The sequence below is a fragment of the Nymphaea colorata genome, chromosome 1 (genome assembly GCF_008831285.2).
Source record: "Nymphaea colorata isolate Beijing-Zhang1983 chromosome 1, ASM883128v2, whole genome shotgun sequence".
Taxonomy (NCBI): domain Eukaryota; kingdom Viridiplantae; phylum Streptophyta; class Magnoliopsida; order Nymphaeales; family Nymphaeaceae; genus Nymphaea; species Nymphaea colorata.
The window spans coordinates 19,313,662-19,331,852 of record NC_045138.2 but is presented as its reverse complement, the minus strand read 5'-3'; the positions used below and the strand labels follow the sequence as shown (position 1 = coordinate 19,331,852).

Sequence of the window (18,191 nt, the reverse complement as noted above, 5' to 3'; positions counted from 1 at the left end):
TTGTGAATCCAACATAAAAAGGGATGTCAAATGAGTGACAGATTCGAGACCATAGACTTGAGATATGAAGCTACCAAACACATTAATAGAACATAGTATCCTCTGAATTCTATTCCTTCAATGGCATTACAGTAATGTGCTAGTGGGTCTCACAAACTACGCAACATTTTCATATGCAAATAAGAACATGGACGTGGAGACCGTGACGACTTTCTCTTGTGTTATGCATCTGGAATGTAGCATCATCTAGGTGCATTTTCACGGGAAAAAAATACGTTAATCCTTAATAAAAAATAAAATAAAATAACTACTTATTATGCGTATATAGTTAGATATGGATGCATAATGTCCTCGTATTATGCATCTTTGGCGACACACCATCTAGGTGCATTTTCACCGAAAAAAACGAACTTTTTTAAAAAAAATAAAAAGCACCGTGTTTTATGCATATCAGCATACATAACCAATTAAATATGGAGGTGTTAAATCATCAATACGAATACGAAGACCATGACTTGCTCTTGCACTATATATGCATCTTCCGCATACCACCATCTAGGTGCATTTTTCCCGTAAAAAAAAAAAAAACCGATATGTAAAGAAAAAGAAAGTCAAATTTTATGGGGAATTAAAAAAACACGTCAAAATCACGTTAAATATTCTCTTTTCCGTTGACATCAGGTTGGATCCTCACAAGTCACAAGTGTCCATATACATTGCTCTCGAAATATTCCAGAAAATAAAACTAACCTTCTAAGATTGCGAAGCATAATTTAATAAGAAGTTCAAGCGCACGGCAATAGGTACACACATAATAGGAAATTAGAAAGGACTTGACTTTTCAAACATGCAGATAATGGATTTATTGTTTTATCAAAGCAATGTTTTATTAAATGCACATAATGGATTTAGTCTGGTCGAGCTAAGCTAGCATTCTTTGTTAACTTTTTTAATTAAGCAATTGTCTGTCTTTGTTTGAGGACATTTGGAGCAAAGTATGAATAACGATATGAATCTTTCTTAACCCTACCATTTTCATGGCGAAGCATATATTAAGTACTATTATTCCTTCACCTTATGGTCATCCCAAAGGGGGAAAAGAAGAAATCACATGACATTTTAGATGATATCCAAAACTAGGCTCTTACTTGTCTTCGTCATCATCAAGATGGGCTTAATCAGCTGCAAACTTAGTTGGTGAGAATCGAGACATTTATTCACTCTTAACAATTGTTGAGTGCATTACATCGTCGAAATATTCTTTCAGCGTTTAGTTGATTGCATTGCTGACTATATATATATATATATATATGCACAAATTTTCGAGCCAACTTAGGCGTCCTTTAATCATGGCCACTCTATGCAATACATCAAGTTTACATGATTAAACATACAGCTTGATGCAATATATTGGGTAGTGTGTTGCCAGAGATAGAAATATTTATCCATTCAAACCCAAACAGAGGCATATACAAATTCTATATATGAGAGACGAGTATTTCTGTATCTAAACCTGGACAAAGAAATTGACAAATCATGCATATGCATATAAATTGAAAATTTTGGCTGCCAAATGTATTATTTTTTTTTTTAATCTTCACTGAAAATCCCAGATTCTGCTGGTAAAAATCTCGAAAAGCCATGGTTCAACAAAAAACCGTTGCTAATGCAGTAGGCGGATTTTAATTCCACTATATATCTGCACAATTTTTTTTTCTGCTAAGCTGATTAATAACACTTGAATTCATTAGTGACACAAATTCGATTTTCAATGTAGATTTGAAACTAAATAATCGGAAGGGAATTGAATATTTGGAGTTCATGCAAGGAAGCCTCCATGGCGATAAAATGGTCAAAGGAGGTGGAAGTCAGTTAAAGTTTGAGGACGGTCATGATTTCTAATTTGAAGCAGGATCTTACCATGGTGATGGCTTCTCCGGGGTTGTGTGGATTGGCCCATGCCGGCCGGCCCCCTTTGCTTCCACTACTGCACTTACTCATCAATAAGCAGATTTCTTAGGGAGTTTTTTGGATGACTTCCTCATCTAATATAGTTTCAAATATTCAATATGATTCCACAAGATCTATTTTCGTTCAAGTAACGGATTCTAGCCAATTGAAAGGATCTTCTGATCAATCCAGAGATCATTTCGATTCCATTAGGAATGAGGATTCAGAATATCACACATTGATCAATCAAACAGAGATTCCGCAACTAAAAGAAAGATTGATTCTTTGGGATCCTTCCTCTCTTCAAACGGAATGAACAGAGATAGAATCAGATCGATTCCCGAAATACCCTTCTGGATATTCCTCAATGTCCCGGCCATTCACGGAACGTGAAAAGCAGATGAATAATCATCTGTTTCCGGAAAAAATCGAAGATTTTTTTATGAAAACTTGGATTTATAAAAATGAAGTACTCAATGAACATTAATGAAACGAGATCATGGTTTTCTTTTTTCATTTTTTTATATGACACAGTTTTTATGGATAACCTGCAGAAATTTCACTTCCTTGGTTTTGCCCAGGCAGAGTTTCCCTTAGTACAGCCTTGATGGCATCCAAATACTATATAATAATCTAAACTTCGTTTTACAGAGCCATCCAAACATCCCATTTATGTTGCATTGGAGAGCGAGCAGTGAAAGATGAAAGAGTTATAAAATACGCGAAGGAGGGACCTGAAACCATAACTTTTAATTTAATATCCGATTAATTACTAATAATAAATTTATTAAATTAAATTAATTTATTATATCATTACTAATAATAAATTTGTTGATGATAATATATAGAAAGCAGATACTGAACAGAAGGTGCCCATTTAATTCCCAGCCTTTCTTGGTCAAGCAGAGATTAAAAGGGCCAACTCTTAGTCATTCACAAATCACACACCATAAGATGGTTGGTGAGTCGGTGACATGGTTCCTAAGAATTACCAAAGAAAAAAGAGGACAGTGGAAGCAACATAGAAGAAAGTTGTGCTCTTGTTCTTAGGTTTTCTAAAACGAAAACTTTTTTTTCTATTTTTCAAGAAACTGACCACCTATTTCCAAAGAAAATCGCTTTTTTACTTTTCTGGTTCTTTGCCCAAATGCCATAACGTTAAAAAAATTAGCTTTTCTATTTTAAATGTTCGATTCTTTGATATTTGGGCTAACCAAACAGGTCCTACTGCAGTGTCCATAAACAAGTCAATACGTGAAACAAGAAGAGAAGTTTTCCACAATAAAAAGGTCACATTGCATAACAATATGAAATACATGAGAACATGCCGTGGTTCTTATTTTTAACTAAAGATGACTGACTACAAAGCACAGAGTTGACCTTCCCAATGAACAAAGTGGACTGCTTTATTTTTGAGAACTTCCTGAGCCAGACGCCTTGCAACAATAAGAAAGAGGATTAGCCGTCCCTCGAAAACCTGTGTCGCCCTCTTGATTATGTAAACAAGCCTTCAAACTTATTTATGTATCTAGATTAAGCACATGACCAGTAGCATCTTCTCCAAAAGCTGTTGAATCCCCTCCCATTATTCAAGAAATATGAAAAGCTGATTGCGGTGCCAAAGCCTGCCCCAAAACCTAATCCCATTGATATGTACTTCCACATTGTCTCTTCATCTCTTTTTCCCAATCCAACAAAAGGAAACAATGTGGCACCGTTATTGGCATCACAACCCAGTGAAAGTGGTGGCCCACAAAGACTAGGATTCCCTTCAAAGCTTAGGGCACCAAATGTGGAAAAATGTGGCGACTGAGGGATTCTTCCAGAAAGATTATTGTATGACAGATTCAGATACCCAAGAGAATTGAGTGCATTAAGTTCTTCTGGTATTTCACCTGAGAGGTAGTTATGAGATAGATCCAACGATTCCAGATGTGTCAGGGCACCAATGCTCTTGGGAATTGGGCCTTTGAGCTTGTTATTTGAAATCCTTAGTGCTTGGAGGCCCTCAAGATCTCCAATTTCTTCTGAAATCTCATCTTCAAAGTAGTTGTTGGAGATCTCAATTGTCTTCATGATTGAAAGCATTCCCCTTTCATAGGTCAAGTTTATCCCCTTGGTGTTCAATGTCACTTCCCAGTCTTCATAAAAACCATCAGTCAACTCTGATTCTTTGCTGCCAATTGTTCCCCCCCATCCTTCCGAATAACGACTCATGAAATGCAAAGGGATGACAGATTCGGGGCTGAAAGACTTCATTGCATTGAGACTTAGCAACAAGCCAAGTGGAAATTTTCCAGTAAATTGGTTGGTGGAGATGTCGAGCACAAGCAATTCTTGGAACATATTCTTGTCGACGGTGAAGTTGATAGCACCATTCAACGAGTTGGACTTTAGCACAAAAATTTTCAGTTGTGGAAGTTTTGCAATCCACGAAGGGAATTCACCACTCAATTTATTGTATCCTAAATTTATGAATTCAAGATTTTTGCAGTTCCCAAGGGATGTCGGGATATAACCCACAAACCTATTAGCACTTAGATCCAGTGTTTTCAATTCAGTTCGTGTCTGACAATCAAATTCTGGGATTTGACCTTGCAATTGATTGTTCTGGAGCTTGACTTCAACCAAATCCATATGAAAGAGGCAATCAGGTATTTGCCCACTCAACTTGTTGTTCGACAAGTCTAGTGATAAAAGCATAGTGAAGTTGCACAAGGAAGTTGGTATTTCTCCCGTGACACTATTGTTCTTGACTGAAAAGTACTCCATGTTGTCAAAGAAACTTCTGTTAGGGGAAAGAAATTTTGGAAGTCTGTTCAACATGTTGTAGCTCAAGTCAAGTTTCTCAATGTTGAGAAAAATTTCTTCTTCAATGCTTGTAATCTTGTTGTAGGAGATGATCAAAGACCTAGAAAGTCTTAACCATTTTGGAATTTCCCCAAAGATCATGTTCTTTGAGAGGTCCAAGGTCTCAATGGGTTTATGGTGAAGAAGGAATTGGGGGAGCTGGTTGATGTTGCATGAGACCAACCTCAGCTCCTGTAAGCTTGGAAACTTGAGGGTTGGGTCGTGAACATCTACAGTCCAATTATTCTTTGAAAGTGATAAAAAGTAAAGGTTCTTCAAGTGTGCAAAAATTCCGAGGTTAAGGTAGCCATGAAACTTGTTGTTAGAAAGGTCAAGGTATTGAATTGGGGATTGCATGAAAGATGGACCATGTGTTAAACTAGAAGGAAGAGTTCCTGTCATTGAGTTTCTAGAAAGGTCTAATATTTCTATGTTAAGGAGGCTGTATGAATTTGGGATTGGGCCACTAAAATTATTGTCATTGAGATGGGCACTACGGAGATGGTAAGGTAAGGATGGTAATGAGCCGCTGAACATGTTTCCAGAAAGATCAAGGTAGGTTAGGTGGGTGAGGTTGGCAAAGAGTGAGGAGTCTATGCTTGTATAGTTGCAGCCGCTCAAATCCAAGTGAATTAAGGTTGTAAGTCCTCCTAGCATAAAAGGAACACTACCTGAGAAAGGGGTGCTAGAAAGAGACAAGTGTGTTAAAGCTGTAAGGTTTGCCATTGTGATAGGAAGATTGCCGGATAGAGCAGCATAAGAAAGATCCAAGTGTGCCAAAGCTGTAAGATCTCCTATTGTGGTAGGGAGGTTGCCAGATAGACCAGTACCATGAAGATCCAAGTGTGTCAAAGCTGTAAGATCTCCTATTGTGGTGGGGAGGTTGCCAGACAAATTTGTTGACCAAAGATCCAATGACCTTAAACATCTAAGGTTACCAATTGTGATGGGTAAGCTACCAGAGAGATCAGTACGAGAAAGATCCAGCTCAACTAAGGATGTAAGGTTAACAATCCAACTTGGAAAGCCTCCTGACAACATAATGTTAGAGAGCTTAAGAATTTGGAGCTTACTCTTTGGTAACTTGGTAGGCAAAGGACCACTCAAGTCAGTACTATAAGTCAAATCAAGAACCTTCAAGAGTGGAAGCTCAAACACTTCAGTTGGTATGTGGCCAGACAGGCTGGTTAGAGCAAGACGTAGAGATTGGAGATTGCTCTCTGGGGGAAAAAACGATGGCATTAATGTTCCATTTAGATAATTATTGTACGATAGATCAAGAGCTTGAAGATGTGGGAGCCTGAAAATATGAGGAGAAATACTGCCATGAAGATGACAAGAAACTAAACTGAGGGACAATAGATTGGGCAATGCCGCTGACAAGCTGATGCTCCACGTTTGTGAGTTACGCAGTTCGATAAGAACATAATCCAAGTGGAGGTATTTTAAATGCTTAAAGTTCTTCACAAAACCTTCTAGATCCTCTAATGCTAGGTCATATAGTGGAAAAAGATGGAACGTAGTTTCATGGACATCAAAATATAAGCGTGAAATGTAGGAGAGGTCTAAGGAAACCAAGTTGAACAATTTTGAAATCTCCCAAGGAACCTGACCTGAAAACCAAGCATGGGAGAGGTCAAGTGGGTGAGCTGGGCAAGCTGTGAAGGTATGGCAGACCCATTGAAGTCACAGCCATAGAGGTCAAGGCGCTGGAGATGGTGGAGCTCAAAAAGAGCCGGAGGTACTCTTGATCCTGAAATATCACGAGGGTCTGCATGACCATTGACCTTAAGCACACCGTAGTCATGCCATTCCAATTCAGGATCAATATCCAAGATAACACGAGGAGTACTCTCACTGGTAGTTCTACCACGAAGTTGAAGGCCGATGATGCGTCCAGTTTGGGGATCGCATTCAACTCCCTCCCACAAGCAGCAGTTAGACTCATTTCCGCCCCATGAACTTAGCCTTCCATTAGACAAGTGGAGACCCTCCTTGATACGCAGCAGGATGGAGGCTTCACTGCCGAGACATGAAGAAGCACCCGTTGCACCTCCATCTATTCTGCTCAATAAAGAAAGTAATAGCAGTAAATCCAATGTTCTTGCGATCGAGGGAGCCAACCTCGAGGGTTTGCAGCTTTTCCTAGTATCAAGCACCATGACCGACGTCCTCTGCAAAGAAATTGGAGATCAGTTCGAACTCATGACTCCAAGTGCTGCGCCAGCATGAAAAAAAACACCAAAAAACAGATATTTGTGTGCACAAAGCGATTCTAGAGGTGATCATAGAGTCGCCAAAAAACTGTGGTGACAGAAAGAGGCATACCTTTGCGCATTCTACCTTTGCGCATTCTAGTTTATCAACGAGGCACATTGCTTTTAAAACATGACGGATCGAGAAGTCATCTTTGACGTCTCCAAAAAGCAAACTCAATGCTTTGAAAAGTCATCATGGAAGGTTTAGTAGTACGGCATGCAGAAGCTTCAGTATTCACATAATTAGTAGACACGTTAGTGCACGCGCTGCTTATTTTTTGACCACGCTCACATAATTCTAACCCGAACCTGTTCATAATAAATGCATTCTTCCCACCCCTACCAGTCCCTTCGGTTCCGAACTAAAGGTCTTAAATGTGTTCCAGAATCGAATGAATCAGTCTCCAAAGAAGATTCGAAAATTGACTGCAGTGAATGGAAACCAGAATTACTTGTGAACTATGTTCAAATTAAAATTAAAATTTAAAGAGCACAAAACTAGAACAAATCAAAAACAAATTAAGGAAATCAATAAAAAGCCAACAAAGTATGCTGGCTGTTTCCAATGAATTGGATGTTACAATTACCATCCGAAATTTTTTGCTCCTTTGGAACTTTTTTTTGTTTATTGGGAGACTTGACTTTGAGAGTTTCATTATAGGACAAATAACGGTATGGTCTTTAGGGCAATTGGTACGATAAAATTCAGCGGTGGAAAAAAAAGGTCTTTTGTTCCCTTTGTTTCTCGTCCATTATGGTCTGCCCATTGTTTTTCAGCCATTAGAGCATGCATTTTCCCTTTTCCGTTTTTTTCTTCTTTCAACTGCACAGCTTATCAGGCAAACAAATGCTGTAACTAAAACACGCATCAAATAAGACAATAAGACATGATATATGAAAGGTGGAACTAACTTTTGTTCCACCTAAAAACTATCTGATATTAAATATCCAGCATTCTGATGCCCAAGTATTTAAGATAATGTATCCAAAATTTAGTGACAATAAAAACTCGTAACGAACCCATGCAATTTCCTTACATAAATATTCATATCTTGTAATCATTTACTTTATTTATATATTAGCCCTTTCACGTTTTTACCAAATATTTGAAGAGTTCAAGAGTTTCTTTTGGAGGGAATAATGGTTCTTATACATTAACGCGAACAGACAATTTCTCAGTACTGAATCATTAATGATGGCAATTCTAGTCCGTTGGTTTCAACCCAAGGGTCAGGGCCAGAGGACTTGACTCAAGTCAATAGTTTAAAAGAGCCTCATTAAAGTCCCCTTGCCCAATATATATACATATGATTCGATCTTTTAAGGCTTAGAAGAGAAAAAAGGCTAGCTAGTGGTTTAAATTTAGTCAAGTGTCACATTTTCCAGAAAACTATAGCTAGTGGTTTAAACTTAGTCAAGTGTCACATTTTCCAAAAAACTATGTGTGATGGGAATCGTGAATTTCACGGCATAATTTATTTCCTCTGCCTTGCCGAAGTTGGGCGAATGCGCAAGGCCGTAAGGGTGTCATCAAGGTAGGAGATTATTTTTATGATTTCCCTCCTTTTGTACTCTACTCAAGAGTTTATTACCTTCAATCTGCCAATATTTATATTTCTGTTGGTATGTTTTGTGGGAAATTCACACCTGGATATAACTCAAATACAAACAGCAAATGCAATCCCAAGTCCTAAAATATTAAGACCTTGTGCATAGGAAATCTTATTGACATCCGATATCTGACCAAACTGTATAACAAAAATAGGATAACCTAAACAATTTTGACATGCGATTAATAATAACTCGGATCAGACTCGAACAAAATAAATGTCAATCGATCCGATTGGGATTGGGATTTGGAATCAGTTTAAATTGTACGGTTATACAAAATTTCCTTGTCAACTATAGAAAGTTCTGGTTATCGAGCACAAACTGCTCGGAGTTGAGAGGCAGCGCGCAATTTTCCTCATCCCCCTTTTGGCCGTCCGCATCTGTTAAGTCGTCGCAGCAATATTGCTCTATCTGCGTCTTAGCCAAACCGGGAGCAAAAACTACCACAGCTTTATAATTATTACCCGTCTTTGCTTTCACTTGACGGAAAAGTGCATGAATCTTGTTGCATATCGAGTTGGCCTGGCTCGTTTCTCGTGACCATGGAATAGAACTGGCAGAAGATTGTTGAAGGAAGAAGCTTCTTGTTCAGGATGAGAATTTTCAAACGAGTCCGCAAAGCAGCTTTGGTTTATATCAACTATAGACATTTTCTATGTTTATGTTATTATTTTCTCACTTATTTTATTTTTTCTCATTTTTAGTTTTCTTGTATTTTTCAAGCTCACATGTATTATATATATATATGAGAAAAACATCACCGTTTAAAACTCCGAGACGTTATTTGTGATTATGTTTCAAAATAATGTTCAGGTAATCTAAATGCAAATAAGGCTACCCTTCCAACTTGCTTCAAAATTCTCTCCCAAAGGTGGTGGCAGAGAAGAGAAGTTCCGCGTAATTAGATGACCCAATTAAACAAGGTTTTAAAGGCAAAACCAGGTTTTTCACATACCCATTTTCAATTGTCATTCAAACACTCTTAAACAATGACAAGGCGAGTCCAGGTTTGCAGGACAAGGGCAAATTAAGCAATGACAAGAATTTCCTTGAGGAGGGCGCCAGGAGTTTTGCAACAGAAAAAAAAAAAAAAAAAAAAAACCATCACTTTAGAAATAAAAAACTCAAACAAATTTGTAAATGGTCATCATTAGTACTATGAATGTGCACGAGGAGGGTCCATATGCATGTCGTGCGAGTGGCTGTAATCGTAGTACTTAACAATTGAGTCAGATGTAGTAATAGTCAAAGCCGAGCTGCTGCTGCAGTTTTATGAAAATGCTTGTTTGCATCGGGGTTTCGTTGAACTTTCAATGCATAGATTCGAACTCTAGACCCATTGGATGTGAGTTGCCTTGCTGCCTAGTTATAGTACAGCCTTGGAGGCTACACACATATATGAGTTAAGCTAGTTTTATTTTGCGAGCTGAGCTTGAGTCTAGTAATATATGAGTCGAAGGAAGCTTGAATTGGCGTGCCCGAACTTCACTTGACTTGTGTACAGCAATAGTGAACCAACATGTGAGATGTATGTTTGGCATTAGTCATACCAGCCTACAAAGCCTTGATTTTACATATGGGTACCTGAACGATTTACTCATTTTTATAGTCCAAAATTTCTGGTTCCACCACCGATGTACACCCGTATTTTGGAATTTATCATGTTACATTCTGCTTTGTCTTAATTTATAAGCCTAAATTCTCACTGCTTCCGATTTGTTGCAAATTAAACTTGACATCACTCTCAACTAGCAAGTTTTTTAATTGAAACATTTGGTGTTATAAGAGCCGTTCATTTTTTAACAATTGAAAAAGCATTATTTAATTAAGAAAACATCAAATTTAATATATGTTTTCATCATGTCACTCTTAAGATCATATCTATAAAGTTAGATTTCAAAAAAGAAAAACATCTTAATAATTAATTTCAATAGATCCTGGTTTTTGTGTATGTAGATATAAGAGAGAGAGATTGAAATCAGCCAACTGACAACCATGGTTGGATGGTGTTCTTATATTTTGTAACGCTAAAACCCGTCGTTAGTGATAGTTTAAACTTTAAAAAAACAAAATGTATCCTGCAGTCACAAAAGTAGGCCGCAGATTTGAATTATCTATACATATCTTACGTAGGCGTCTCTGAATAATTAAAATGGACGAGATGTCTTATCTGGTTGGGGCATTAATAGCTGTAGATTTGCAATTTTTGACCAAATAAATCTTCTTTCCGTGTTGAAGCAGCCAACCGTTGAGCAACTAAAATGCCGATGCGAATCGTTCAAATGCAAATTCCAGGGCCCCTGATCTGACGCCTCTTTAAAAGGCCATAATGGAGCAACTCAATTTCTGCTTTCTTGGTAAGAAGCTGGAGTTAACAAAACTAGTTATTAAAGGCCATTCTCAGCGGTCAACTTGGTAGATGATGATGCTGATGCTGAACGATCGAAGCTGTACTTAAATTCTTGGCTCCGCCACTGCTTAAGTACAGATTAATTAATTAATTTGGAAGGGTTCAATTTAGATGCGCTTACCTGGTAACACCAAGAAAACAAATGAGAGAGATTAAATGCTCAAGGGTCAAGCATTCAAGTCAGTAGTAGTCCGGCATCTCTCCACCGGCCACCACACCATTTAGTGGGTTTGCTTTCATGGAACCGAGGCCGCACTGCCTTCCTTCCCATGGTGGCGTTTCACCAAGTAGAGACTGAGCACCGGGCCAGTGCGGCCTGATAACGAGTCATGCTAAGGGTGGGTTGGCACAGCTGAATTATTATATATGAATATAAAATAATACTGTAAATATAATTGTCACCGCTGCTAATCAGCTCTATTAGAAAGCACGTTAATGGTATTAATTAGAACTTAAGATCTCTGAGGCCACCACCGCTAAAATATGGATGTCAGATTAAGAAAAGTCAATAATAAATACAGTGGAATTGGGGCCAGACTAGGAATATGACAAAAAAAGAAACCACAATAAAGTCCAGTTTCAAAAAAACCAGCTAATTGGCAGAGATAATATTCCCTTATAAACACATCTTGGAAGAGGTTGGCACAAATGGCGAGGCGAGGACTGGTAGGTGGCCTTTTTCTATTTCAAACTTTGATAACATCAACTTTCAATGTCGTAAAAAGAAGACATTGATATGCAAAATTCAAGCATGGAGAAGGCGTGATCCGAAGTATTGAAGTAAGAAGTTATTTGATAGTTGGAACACTCTGTGAGTTTGGATGTCCATGAATCGACCCATAAAAGCATATCAAGTACAATTACATACACCTTCCAAAAGTATACTTTAACGTAAGAAATTGCACATTCATTTTTGAGTGGTGCAATTAAGCCATGTAAAGTACACAGAGATCGCATTGTAGCCGTATTGATCCCATTTATTTGAGCCTGAAGTAAGGATTCTCGTTCGAAATCCCTTAGCAACAGGAGACAATGTCATTGTGGACATTATTTTTAGGACCAATGATCAAACGCTAGACACAGTGACTGTGTGTCGAAGTACAACGGAAATGTATATGAAGCACACAATATTAATCCAGTTAAAAACCTTCTTAAAATAATCAATTAAAAAAGTCTCCTGATTCCTCTCTTCTTTGTCCGTAAATAAAAGATTCACCTAAAAACATAATTTGAAAGTAGTGTACAGTTTGCTGTTGAAAAAGTCTTAATAATTATTTTGGAGTCGAGCAAACCCTTTTTACTTTGTATCCGACCTATGAGATGATTGAGATCACTAAGGTCATGTTTGATAGCCTCTGATTTGGGATCTAAGGCTGATTTTAAATCAATAATTAGGTTAAATCCACAGTTTAGAAAATCAAATTTGTGTTACCTTATTTAAACAGTCAAATATATCCATGGTTTTAGAATCTGTGGGCCTCCGATTTAAAATCCAAGGCTATCAAACATAGTCTAAGGATCTCAGATTCGAGGACTGGAGATCAAACCCCGCATCCATTGTATCTTAAATATGAGGCTTTGGACATACCGAAGATCTCAAATTCTCATTTTTCTATACATTTGAAATCTAGTGTTTGTTTATTTTGTGAATCCAACATAAAAAGAGATTTCAAAGGAGTGACAGATTTGAGTTCATAGATTTGGGATACGAAAATATCAAACACACGAAAGAGAACATGGTATCCTATGAATTATTCCCCTTCAATGTGCTAGTGGGTCTCACAAACTACGCAACATTTTCATATGCAAATATGGACGTGGAGACCATGACCACTTTCTCTTGTATTATGCATCTGGAATATAGCACCATCTAGGTGCATTTTTACGGGAAAGAAAATGCTAATCTTTAACAAAAATAAATAAATAAATAAATAACTAGGTATTATGCATATATAATTAGAATGGATGCTTAATTCATCAATATGCACGTAAAGACCATGACTTGCCCTCGTATTATTCATCTTTGTCGACACACCATCTAGGTGCATTTTCAGCCGAAAAAACGAACCTTAAAAAAAATAAATAAATAAAAAGTACCGTGTTTTATGCGGATCAGCATATATAGCCAATTAAATATGGAGGTGTGAGATCATACGAATAGGAAGACCACGACTTGCGCTTGTATTATATATGCATCTTCCGTATACCACCATCTAGGTGCATTTTCCCCCAAAAAAGAAAAAAAGCCGATATCTAAAGAAAAAGAAAGTCAAATTTTATGGGGAATAAAAAAAACACGTCAAAATCACGTTAAATACCTTCTTCCGTTGGCATCAGGTTGGATCCTCACAAGTCACAAGTGTCCATATACATTCTTCTCGAAATATTCCAGAAAATAAAACTAACCTTCAAAGATTGCGAAGCATAATTTAATAAGAAGTTCGGCGCATGGCAATACGTACACACATTGCCTAAACAAACAAATATGAAATTAGAAACAACTTGACTTTTCACACATGTTAGATTACCTTAGGATGAGAACCGAGAAGCCATAGACATCAAAGCAATGTTTTAATAAATGCCCATAATGGATTTAATTTGGTCGAGCTAAGCAACCATTTTTTGTTAACTTTTTTTAATTAAGCAATTATCTGTCTTTGCTTGAGGACATTCGGATCAATGTATGAATAACGATTCTTAACCCATCTAAGTCCCCAAGTGTTAAAAGACAACCATCCTTTTTTTTTTTTTTTAATCTTAAGAGTCTTCCATTTTCATGACAAAGCATATATTAATTACTATTGTCGCTTCACCTTATAGTAGCGGACGGCACTATTTTGAAAATTAAACAAAATGGTTGACAGAGTTCATTTGGTCATCCCAAAGGGGGAAAGAAGGAATCACTTGACATTTTAGATGATATCCAAAACTAGGCTTTTACGTGTATTTGTCATCATCAAGATGCGCTCAATCAGCTGCCAACTTAATTGATGAGAATCGAGACATGTATTAGCTCTTAACAATTGTTAAATGCATTACGTCGTAAAATGTGCTTATTTGGCATCAAAATATTCTTTCATCGTTTAGTTGATTGGATTGCTGACTACAATGTATATATATATAATGGCAGCCCTGCCGTGCCTGACTTGACAAAGAAACGAGAGAGTCTGTGTTGTGTGCGTGTTTGCGTCTGTCTGTTTTTTTCCCTGCTTCTGCCTGTCTTTGAGCATTTAGACCTGTTCTTCAAATATATTTGCTCAAGCCTTTCGAGTGTCTACGTGTTTGCACACACTACACTAATGAAAGAAAGATTCGAAATTTTAATATATATATATATATATTATATATATATATATATATATATATATATCAGTTTTTTTAAATAGCATATTCATGACATGTTTTATGAAATCATGATATAGTATTGTTGGCACAAGTGTTTGTAAGAAAATGTGTTCTAAGAACATAATGTTGTTCTTATGAAAAATCGAATAAAAAATGAATTTGGTCCTATAAACCAGATCTGATCTATCTGTAAGCCAAGCTACCAAAAAGGAGATGAAAGGAAAAATCAGGTTTGATGCATGCATAAGATCATAATCATACGTTGTTCAATGCAATACATCAAGTGGAAATGGTTAAGCATACAGCTTGATGCAAACATTAATGAGATCATGGTTTATTTTTTCATTTTTTTTATATGACACAGTTTTTATGGATAACCTGGTGGGATTCAGATTTTTCACTTCCTTGGTTTTGTCCAGCAGAGTTTCCCTTAGCACAGTCTTGATGGCATCCAAATACTATATAAAAATGTAAACTTGGTTTCACGGGGTCATCCAAACATCCCATTTATGTTGCATTGAAGAGCAAGCATTGAAAGATAAAGAGTTGTAAAAAAACGTGAAGGAGTGACCTGAAAGCATTAACTTTTAATTTGATATCTGATATATTGTCAGCGTTATTACAAAAAATATTAAATTAATTTATTATATAATTACTAATAATTAAATTTATTGATGATAATATATACAAAGCAGATACTGAGCAGAAGGCGCCCATTTAATTCCGAGCATTTACTGGCGAAGCAGAGATTCAAAGGTCCGGGCCTTGATCTGGGTCCCTTATGTGGTTCACACACCATAAGATGGTTGGTGGCACGGTAGCTAAGAATTACCAAAGAAAAAGGAGGACAGTGGAAGTAACATGGAAGAAAGGTGTGCCCTTGTTTTTAGGTTTTCTAAAACAAAAACTTCTTCAATTTTTCAAGAAATTAACCACCTAATTTCAAAGAACATCGTTTTTTTTTTTCCACTTTTCTAGTTCTTTACCCAAAAAACATAATATTAAAAAATTAGCTTTTCTATTTTAACATTACATTCTTTGATATTTGGGCTAACTAACCAAACAAATCGGATACGGTCGTATAGAAAACCCCATTACAAATGGTGAATTTCAAGTGCCGAAGACACCACATGCATGAATTAAATGCACAACAAAGTACTTGTCCAATGTGAAAAATATGGTGTAAATGTAAAATGAATCTGTGAGGTGGGCGTGAAACGTCATAATGTGAACCTAAAAACAAGTTATTGACGCTGAGATATGAACTAAGTCAATGTAAATTAGATTATGCGCATAGAAATGAAACAATTCATGTGTGATGTAAATGCAAAACAATGTAGAAATGCGAAATAGGTTGCGATGTCATAGTGGATCAAGTTCATATATATATGCGCAAATAGTTAAAATATTAAGTGCAAACAAATTATATTAGATCCCTTAGAAAATTTAGTTTTATTTTAAACTGTAAATAAGTGACAAACCAATGCAAACAGAGGTCTTATGGACCTTCAAATGACGAAATCCGGCTAATTTCATTTTACTTATTTCACTAAAAATCCACCACTCGTTTTTCAAAAAACATCCTTTTTTTTTACTTTTCTGGTTCTTTACCCAAACACTATAATATTAAAAAGTTAGCTTTTCTATTTTAAATATTCGATTCTTTGATATTTGGGCTAACCAAACAGGTCCTACTGCAGTTTCCATAAACAAGTCAATATGTGAAAGAAGAAGAGAAAATTTCCGCAAGAAAAAGTCACATTGCATAACAATATGAAATACATGAGAACATGCTTATTTTTAACTAAAGATGACTGACTACGAAGCACAGAGTTGATCTTTGCAATGAACAAAGTGGACGGTTATATTTTTGAGAACTTCCTGAGCCAGACGCCTTGCAACAACAAGAAAGAGGATTAGCCGTCCCATGAAAACCTTTGTCGCCCTCTTGATTTTGTAACAAGCCTTCAAGCTGATTATGTATCTAGATTAAGCGCATGACCAGTAGCATCTTCTCCCAAAGCTGTTGAAGCCCCTCCCATTATTCAAGAAATATGAAAAGCTGATTGCGGTGCCAAAGCCTACTCCAAAACCTAATCCCACTGATACGTACTTCCGCATTTTCTCTTCATCTGTTTCTCTCAATCCAACAAAAGGAAGCAATTTGGCTCCGTTATTGGCTTCACAAGCCAGTGAAAGTGGTGCTCCACAAAGACTAGGATTCCCTTCAAAGCATAGAGCATCAAATGTGGAAAAATGTGGCGACTGAAGGATTCTTCCAGAAAGATTATTGTGTGACAGATTTAGATACCCAAGAGAGTTGAGTGTAGTAAGTTCTTCTGGTATTTCACCTGAGATGTAGCTATGAGATAGATCCAACGATTCCAAATGGCTGAGGGCACCAATGCTCTTGGGAATTGGGCCTTTGAGCTTGTTATTTGAAATCCTCAGTTGTTGGAGCCGCTTAAGATCTCCAATTTCGTCTGAAATCCCACCCTCAGAGTGGTTGTTGGAGACCTCAATTGTCTTCATGATTGAAAGCGTAGGAGAGGTCTAAGGAAACCAAGTTAGACAATTTTGAAATCTCCCAAGGAACCTGACCTGAAAACCAAGCACGGGAGAGATTAAGATGGGTCAAGTGGGTGAGCTGGGCAAGCTGTGAAGGTATGGCAGACCCATTGAAGTCACAACCACTGTGGTCAAGGTGTTGGAGTTGGTGGAGCTCAAAAAGAGCCGAAGGTATTCTTGATCTTGAAATATCACGAGGGTCGGCATGACCATTGACCTTAAGCTCATTGTACTCATAATCTTCCAATTCAGGATCAATATCCAAGAAAACACGAGGAGTACTCTCACTGGTAGTTCTTCCATGAAGTTGAAGTCCGATGATGCATCCAGTTTGGGGGATCGCATTCAACTCCCTCCCATAAGCAGCAGTTACACTCATTTCCGCCCCATGAACTTAGCCTTCCATTGGACAAGTGGATACGCAGCAGGATGGAAGCTTCACTGCTGAGGCATGAAGAAGCACTCGTTGCACCTCCATCTATTGTGCTCACTAAGAGAAGTAACAGCAGTAAATCCAATGTTCCTGCGAGCGAGAGAACCAACATCAAGGGTTTGCGGCTTTTCCTACTATCAAGCACCATGGCTGACGTCCTCTGCAAAGAAATTGGAGATCAGATCGAATTCATGATTCCAAGTGCTGCGCCAGCAAGAAAAAAGAAAACACCAAAAAACAGATAGTTGTGTGCACAAAGAGATTCTATAGGTGATCATAGAGTCGCCAAAAAACTGTGGTGACCAAAAGAGGCATACCTTTGCGCTTTCTGGTTTATCAACGAGGCACATTGCTTTTAAACATGACGGATCGAGAAGTCATCTTTGAAGTCTCCAAGTGGTAAAGTCAATGCATGGGGAAACTTCAGTGTGGAAGGAAGAGGCGCCCTTTGACCCGAGCTGGCTGCACCGACCGATTTGAAGGAAAGCAAAGCGGCAGCAGCAAAAATGTACCAGTCTTGCCTTTTCTTTTGTCGTCGTCGACCCAGAGCTGGAAAATAGTTAAAATATCTAAATGTTCTTCCATAAAAGGCGCAAGGTAGGTTCAGACTTAAAATGGATCGGACCCATTTAGAATTTTAGGCAGTCCTCCCCGCTTGAAGTCCAATGGCGGAGTTGTTGTCTACACCAATGTCATAAAGTTTAATAATTTGATATATTTGAATATATGGGTGCTCCTAAAAGCGTTAAAATTATTGCATTAAAAG

The 18,191-nt window shown here is 37.5% G+C and overlaps 1 protein-coding gene across 1 annotated transcript; it reads right to left on the bottom strand.

Moving 5' to 3' along the window:
• Positions 1 to 3,483: 3,483 nt before the first annotated feature.
• LOC116263813 (receptor-like protein 7) lies at positions 3,484 to 17,371 on the bottom strand. Its single transcript, XM_031643638.2, has 4 exons — positions 17,021 to 17,371; positions 16,538 to 16,950; positions 6,409 to 6,864; positions 3,484 to 6,100 (listed from the first exon to the last, which is right to left on the bottom strand). The coding sequence occupies exons 1-4, from the start codon at positions 17,369 to 17,371 to the stop codon at positions 3,484 to 3,486; spliced, it is 3,837 nt and encodes a 1,278-aa protein (XP_031499498.2).
• Between the last annotated feature and the right edge of the window lie 820 nt (positions 17,372 to 18,191).